The 7,995-nt window shown below is 45.9% G+C and overlaps 1 protein-coding gene and 1 long non-coding RNA gene across 2 annotated transcripts; both read left to right on the top strand.

Annotated features, from left to right (window-relative positions):
* Positions 1-212: 212 nt before the first annotated feature.
* LOC129148491 (uncharacterized) lies at positions 213-2,440 on the top strand. The gene is made up of 2 exons (XR_008555474.1): positions 213-332; positions 1,841-2,440. It is a non-coding gene; the product is annotated as an uncharacterized LOC129148491 (long non-coding RNA).
* Positions 2,441-2,452: 12 nt separating this feature from the next.
* On the top strand, positions 2,453-4,845 carry LOC129148468 (zinc finger protein ZFP2-like). Its single transcript, XM_054713449.1, has 2 exons — positions 2,453-2,469; positions 2,544-4,845. Exons 1-2 carry the CDS (start codon positions 2,453-2,455, stop codon positions 3,406-3,408), a joined length of 882 nt encoding a protein of 293 aa, XP_054569424.1. The 3' UTR covers positions 3,409-4,845.
* The last annotated feature ends 3,150 nt before the right edge of the window (positions 4,846-7,995 follow it).

The following is a 7,995-nucleotide window of genomic DNA, read 5'->3' as shown; positions in this document are numbered from 1 at the left end:
TGTATCTGTTCCTCTGCCTTTATTGTTGTGGGAAGACACAGCATCAGTAAGAATATAAGGAGAGATTGACTTTAATGGGACCAAGGGCTGCTTTCTTCTCTGATGTGGGGAGGAGGGGAGCATATGCATGTGCAGGGTGGGTAGAATGGCAAACTTGGAATCTCAAGAAAGAATCTTATCATGGGATGTGCTGTGCCCATTATGACAGGATATGAACTTTGAGGACGTGGCCATTGCCTTCTCTCAGGAGGAGTGGGAGATCCTTGATGAGGCTCAGAGACGTCTGTACTGTGATGTGATGCTGGAAGTGTTTGCACTTGTATCATTCTTAGGTAAGACCTTCACATCTCTCCTAGTGTCTTGAGGTGATGCCCACTATTTTTTAAAAAAATATATTTTATTGATTTTTTACAGAACGGAAGAGAGAGAGATAGAGTTAGAAACATCGATGAGAAAGATACATCGATCAGGTGCCTCTTGCACACACCCTACTGGTGATGTGCCTGCAACCAAGGTACATGCCTTTGACGGGAATCGAACCTAGGATCTTTTAGTCTGCAGGCCAACACTCTATTCGCTGAGCCAAACCGGTTTCGGCGCCAACACTTTATTTATTCTCCAGACTTTGCACTCTCTCTCTCTCAAAGCCAGACCATGGGCTCAGCTCATTTCCCCCACTGTCTTGTCAAATGAGCTGTGGCTGCCAGTGCTGAGCTGTGCAGAGAGCCCTGAGCAATAGACTCCATGAACCTCCCTGACACCAGTTGCCTCAGAAACTGCAGGAAGTGTCTGGATGTCAGCATTCTTACAGACCGCTTAATGTGTCCCTCCTGCTCTTCCACTCCAGGGAGGGTGACTCTATCCACATCCACGGCTTCCCATTCTGAACCTTTCCTGTAGATAAATACCCTGTGTCAGTTATCTTCTTTACATACATGAATCAGGGGCTGTTCTTGTAAGACCCTCCAATTATTGTTTGTAATATTACCTTCCCTGGATACTATTGCAAGCTGAATGCTATGGGCAAGTGATGGCTGCTCACCACTGTTGTCTTTTCATTGATACTCAGAATATTTAGTTTGTACATACTTCTACTAAAGGAGGTACAGGGAGAACCCTGGGTTTCTCCAGGGTGAACATACAGGATGGTCCTAGAGGATGCTTAGCCCAACTGAGTGGCAACTGAGTGGAAGTATAACATAAGGATGGTGTTCAGATTATACCGGGATCCTGCTCCTGTACTACAGTGTTTGGTGCAGGTTCCAATGGCCACACCTCATTTATTCCTTTCTTTTCCACACTGGACACTGTGCTGATTTGTGATTTCATCGGTGACTTCCTAGCATTGTCTACTTTCGCCTTTGTGTCCTTTTTACATCACCTATTCCTCTGCACATCTCCTTCTGCAGTATACTACAACATGGACCTATGCAAGTGTTATAAGGAGCACATTCATGCTTAAACACCCCTCAAACACCAGCTACTTGTTTATTGAATTTTGCTTGGAATGAGATGTAACCAACCTTCTGCACAGCTTGCCCATGTCACCAGCAGAGAAGATCTACTGAATGCTGTTAGCAGCAGAATGAGCTGGACAGTCCGCTTCTCTTCCATGTGGTGCTTGCCATGATTTTGCTCTATTTCTGTTGAAGTCTCTCTTGTTTTGTGATCTTCAGTGGTCAAGAACTTCACAGTTGCATCTTATTAGTTCATCTTTCAGGTCTTCTATTTTCAGCCAGTTGCATGAGACCAATGTATTATGTGCAACACAGTTTTATAATGGGACTTCCCTCTGTCACCACATTAACCATTAATTTCCACATCATTCCTCTGTTTTCAGGTCCTTGGCATAAAATGGATGATGGGGAGGCCTATTCTGAGCACAGTGTGTCTGTAGGAGACTCTCAGGTCAGGGCTTCCAAGACAGCTGCAGCCACCCAGAGGACCCATCTGTGTAAGCCGTGCTTCTCAGTGTTAAAAGGTATTTTGCACCTGACTGAGTTACAAGTGGCATACTTTGAGAAGAATGTGTTGTTAAGTGATGCATGTGTGAGAGACTTGTGTTTCAGTGCAAACCCTCACCAGCAGCAGAAGGATGCCTGTGGAGAGAATCCCTGGAAAGAAGATATGGAGAGAGCTTCGCTTGTGACAACCTGCTGGTTCTACTTCTCTGGGGTGCCTGAAGCTAGTACTGAGGTTGGGGTAGACTCCCCAGACATCTCAGGGCTTCTCCAGCACCAGGCCACTCTGAACACTGAGGAGCCACACAGTAACAATGAGAGTTCACAGGAATGTCTCAGTGGAAAAAGACATCACCAGTGGGTTGAATGTGAAACAGCTGCCAGCCAGAAACAGAAAGTTGCTTATCAGAAAGGTCTCTGCTCCGGAGATATGATTAATGAGTCTAATAAATGTGGGAAAGTCTTCAGACAAAACTTTACCCACCTACAACATGGGAGAGTTCACACTGTAGAAAAGCCCTGTGAGTGTACTGATTGTGGGAAGGTCTTCAGTGAAAGCCCTGCTCTCATTAAACACAACAGAGTTCACATTAGAGAAAAGCGGTATAAGTGCCGTGACTGTGGGAAGTCCTTCAGTAGAAGGTGTGAGTTCACTAGACACCACAGAGTTCACACTGGAGAAAAGCCATATGAGTGTAGTGAATGTGGGAAGTCCTTCAGTCAAAGGTGTAACCTCACTATACACCACAGAGTTCACACTGGAGAAAAGCCATATGAGTGCAGTGAATGTGGGAAGCATTTCAGTTCATGCTCTACCCTCACTGTACACCACAGAGTTCACACTGAAGAAAAGCCATATGAGTGTAGTGAATGTGGGAAGCATTTCAGTTCAAGCTCTACCCTCACTATACACCACAGAGTTCACACTGGAGAAAAGCCGTATGAGTGCAGTGAATGTGGGAAGCATTTCATGGTAAGGGCTTCCCTCACTATACACCATAGAGATCACACTGGAGAAAAGCCATATGAGTGCAGTGAATGTGGGAAGCATTTCAGGGAAAGGGCTGCCCTCACTAAACACCACAGAGTTCACACTGGAGAAAAACCATATGAGTGCCGTGAATGTGGGAAGTTCTTCAGTCGAAGGTCTCACCTCACTATACACCACAAAGATCACACTGGAGAAAAGCCATATGAGTGCAGTGAATGTGGGAAGTATTTCAGGGAAAGGGCTGCCCTCACTAAACACCACAGAGTTCACACTGGAGAAAAGCCTTATGAGTGTAGTGACTGTGGGAAGTCCTTCAGTCAAAGGTCTCACCTCACTGTACACCACAGAGTTCACACTGGAGAAAAGCCATATGAGTGCAGTGAATGTGGGATGCATTTCAGTCAAAGGGCTCACCTCATTAAACACTGCAGAGTTCACACTGGAGAAAAGCCATAAATGTGCAGGGAATGGTTTATTTTTCTCACTTATTATAAGAACAGTTAAGGGGGTCTATGAGACACTTTTCATGAATGTAAACCCGTTTTATGGGAACATACACTCTGCTAGATGCCTCATAAATCTGAGGTACAGGTGAGACTTGAAGGAGCTGCATTGCACTAGCTAACATGGCCGGACTTACCACCCAAATGAGGTCACTGTCTCTTTGTCGCTGAGGAGATTTCACCTCTAACACCTGACTCACCTGAGGAGTGTGCATCGGTCACCGCCCCTGGGTGCTCAGGGGAATGTATTCTGTGTTCTCACTTCTGCTGGAAGTCATTATGGTTCCTCCACGCTCTTGGCAGTATCTTCATTCATTTCTCTGTGACGAGAAAATGGACCTGACCCAGGATTCATCCTGAGCACCCCTTCTCAGCTAAGAAGTGCCACCTCTTTCAGGGACATAGTGGTACTCACATTATGCTTTGATAAATTTGGGGGGATTCTTATTCACCAACCTGCAAACCTCTTATTCTCCTGTGCTCTAGTTTAGAATCTTTTTAAAGGTATTTTTACATTTGTACCTTTCATTTTGGTTTTATTCATTGCCACAGATGATTTGCAAACACAAATGTGATCTTTCACATTGTAGAGATGAATAGCTATTGTGTTTATCCAAAAGTGTATGTGGTTTGAAAAGACAACATAATGTCCGGAAATCACTTTCTGTCCAATGTTGGCTTATTACTTATTGCGGCCCGTGCCCTGAGAAGAAAGGCCACGTGACTTTGTGCATTTAATTTTCAGTCTAGTGCCTCGATTATTGGTGAGGGCAAAGGTCAGTCTGAAGAGGAGACCTTTGCTCTGCTTCTGTGACTAATATGATCCATGTTCTCTGTTCACAGTATGTACTACATAAGCCTCAGCAATGGTTAGGGAGCCTGCTATCCATGTCCTGCCAAGGAGACATGTGCCAGGAAGTTTGACATTTCATAGGCTGGTGTCATTTGTTGTCAGTCTCTGAGGTGGAACCACAATGAGGACAGAAACACTGTTTCAATAGTGAGTGGGAAAACCTGCAGGAAATTAGGTGATAAGTGCCTCTTCTGAACAGAAGGCCACAGATGTTCTGGGGCCCCTGGCTTGTGTGGCCTTCATGTGCAGACATTCTCAGGACCTCCAAAACTGTTCCGTGTGGCTGATGTCATTGGCAGAATAATCTAATGGTGTTGTGTATTCCCTGGCCCCTGTAGGGTGTTCACATAATGTAGTTGCTCAACAGGCAAGAAGGCAAAGGTAGAAGAAGGATAACCCTGCCATCTGTCCCAGGATGTCTTTTGTATGTAGTCAGCATTCCTATTGAACTTGATGGCAATACTTTGTTGTTTTTTTACATACTTTTATGATTTCAGACAGAGAGAGAGAGAGAGAGAGAGAGAGAGAGAGAGAGAGAGAGAGAGAAAGGAGAAAGGGAGAGAGATCAATGAGAGAGAATCATTGATCAGCTGCCTCCTGCATGCCCAATTCTGGGGATCCAGTCCACAACCTGCGCATGAGCCCTGACCTGGAATCAAACCAGTGGCTTTCCGTTAATGTGATCACACCCAAGAAAATGAGGCACCGTGGCCATGCAGAGTTTATATTTTGTGTTCTTCTCTATTAATTATTGTATTATTTTCAGTAGCAACAACGTTAAACCTACTTTGCCACACCCTGTATTTACCTCCAGTCCTTTAGTAATCTTTCTGCCTCCCAGCCCTCCATGCAGGCATTGATTGACCTTCCTGTACAATAGAGTCATTCATATTTTTCATAATTTTATTGGTACTAAAAGGTGTATTCTCTTTAAGAAACACTGGCTTCCTTCATGCTACGCAGATATTTTGAGATTCGACACTAATGTTTATGTAAATATTTATTTCCAGGAAATATTGTATTCTATGGGTAACCACTTTAACTATTGAGCTGCCTATGGTTTCAGTGATTTCTATGTTTGGGGTTTTATAAATAAAACAGTTGGGAATATTGTGTTGAGTTCTTTCTACAGGTGTATGTGTCACTTACCAAACTGTTCCAGTGTCAGTGAATGTGTTATATTTTAACATCTGGGGAACTGTGATCTAAAATGGTCAATCACTTTGCCTCCCGACCCACCCCCAGTAATGAAAATTCCATTTTTCTGAAACCCTGCCAGCACATGGGAAGGTTAATCTTCTAAATACGAGCCTTATCATCGAGTATTGTTAACTTGCTTCCCTGACAAGAGGCCTCTGCCTGCACACCCCACCCCTCCTTATGCTCTTCTGCCTGTTCCTGGGATGTTCCCACTTCATCTTGGACACGCTCTGTTTTTCCCAGGAGTTGGTAGAGGGGAGCCCCAAGAAAGGTCCTGGGAGGGACTGGGGTTCTGTGTCTGCCTGAGAGGAGCTGGCCAGGGCTCTTCTGTCTCCATCCAGAGGTCTCTCCAGCCTGCTCCTCCCCATCCCCCAGGCACCTGGCCCACTGCAACTTCACCTGCTTCTGTATCTGGGAGAAGCCCCATGATGCTTTGGGCCCACCACCCAGTTCACCTTGGCCAAGTCCTGCCTCTGGCCAGCACACTCACACCCCTGAAGTTCTGGTATTGTGTGAGTCTCTGTTTTTGCATTTTGGGGGTAATTTTCCACTTTGATTTTATTAAAAATAAGTCTGTCTCTCCCTCCCCTCCCCCACCCACACACACAAAGCCAGTCCCAGAGGTAGCATGGATTCTCCAGGAAATGGTGCTGTGTTTTCAGTTATGAGAACATCCTGCTATACATTGGCAGAGAATATAACCCAATGGTTTTGTGGATTGTACTGGCCCCTCTAAGGTGTTCACCTCAAGGTTGATGCTCAACAGGCAAGAACTCAACGGTAGAGGAAGGATAACCCTCTAATCAACCCCAGGTTGTGTCTTTTGTAACCAGTCAGCACTCCTGTTGGTTCTGATGGCAATAGCCTGCACAGCTTGCCAAGATTTTCTGCCAATGAGGCAAGGCTGTTCCTCCCAGGAGATGAGAACTGACATGCAACAAACTGCGCTTTCTAATGTGCACTATTTGTTGAGCGTTGATGTACAGTAACATCTGTGAAACCATCACACATGAAACAGACTTATTCTCCAATACACACAGTGGAGCAGAAATAAATGTACAATATTGAGTCCCCAAAACCCAGAGTTTATACTTTTTAAAATGTATTTTAAACGTTACTTTTATGGATTCTTTTTAGCTCCAATGGAAGGAGAGGGAGAGAAAGAAACGTCTATATTAGAGAAATGTATTAATCTGGTGCCTCCTTCTCTCCCCTACGGAGGTGTGAGAAGGGCATGTGCCCTGACCTGTTCTAGTGACCTTCACATGTGGGAGATGATGCCCAACCGACTAAGTGACACTGTCCAGGGCAGAGTAAATTTTTGTATTATTATTTGTTAACTATTATGTTAATTTCCATACCATCAACTCTAAACCTTCTTTTGGCATCCCCTATATTTACGTCCTGCCCTTTCATAATCTCTCTCTCTCTCTCTCTCTCTCTCTCTCTCTCTCTCTCTCTCCCCCCCGCCTTCCCCAGTCCACCTTGCAGGCATCGATTTTTTTTCCATTACAACACATTAGTTCATATTTTTAAAAAATTTATAGGCACTATCATGTGTGTGCTCTTTAACAAATATTGGTTTTCTCCACGCTGCACAGTGATTTTGAGATTCAACACAAACGCTTAGGTGAATAGTTAATTTTTATTGCTGAGTAGTATTGTGATCTGTGAATTACCACTTTAACTATTGTTCTGTTTATGATTTTGGTCATTTGCAGGTTTCAGATATTATAAATAAACTAGAGGCCCGGTGCATGAAATTCGTGCATGGGGGAGGGTGGGGGGGTGTCCCTCAGGACAGCCTACACCCTCTCCAATCTGGGACCCCTCGAGGGATGTCCGACTGCCTGTTTAGGCCTGATCCCACTGCCTGTTTAGGCCCGATCCTGGTGGGATCGGTCCTAAACAGGCAGTCGGACATCCCTCTCACAATCCAGGACTGCTGGCTCACAACTGCTCACCTGCCTGCCTTCCTCATTGCCCCTAACCGCTTCTGCCTGCCAGCCTGATCATCCCCTAACCACTCCCCTGCCAGCCTGATTGATGCCTACCTTCTTCCCTGCCAGTGTGTTTGCCCCTAACTGCCCTCCCTTTTAGGCCTGGTCTCCCCTAACTGCCCTCCCCTGCAGGCCTGGGTCCCACCCAACTACCCTTCCCTGCAGGCCCAGTCACCCCCAAGTCCCTCCTCTGCTGACCTGGTCACCCCTAACTCCAGTCCCCTGCGGGCTTGATTCCCCCAGCTGCCCTCCCTTGCAGGCCTGGTCCCTCCCAAATGCCCTCCCCTGCTGGCCATCTTGTGTCCACATGGGGGCAGGATCTTTGACCACATGGGGGCAGCCATCTTGTGTGTTGGAGTGCTGGTCAATCTACATATTACTCTTTTATTAGATAGGATAGAGGCCTGGTGCATGGGTGGGGGCCAGCTGGTTTTCCCTAAAGGGTATCCTGGATCAGGGTGCGGGTTCCCTTGGGGTGTGGGGCAGC

This window comes from Eptesicus fuscus, unplaced genomic scaffold (genome assembly GCF_027574615.1).
Source record: "Eptesicus fuscus isolate TK198812 unplaced genomic scaffold, DD_ASM_mEF_20220401 scaffold_52, whole genome shotgun sequence".
Taxonomy (NCBI): Eukaryota; Metazoa; Chordata; class Mammalia; order Chiroptera; family Vespertilionidae; genus Eptesicus; species Eptesicus fuscus.
This window is presented reverse-complemented; position numbering and strand designations above follow the sequence as displayed.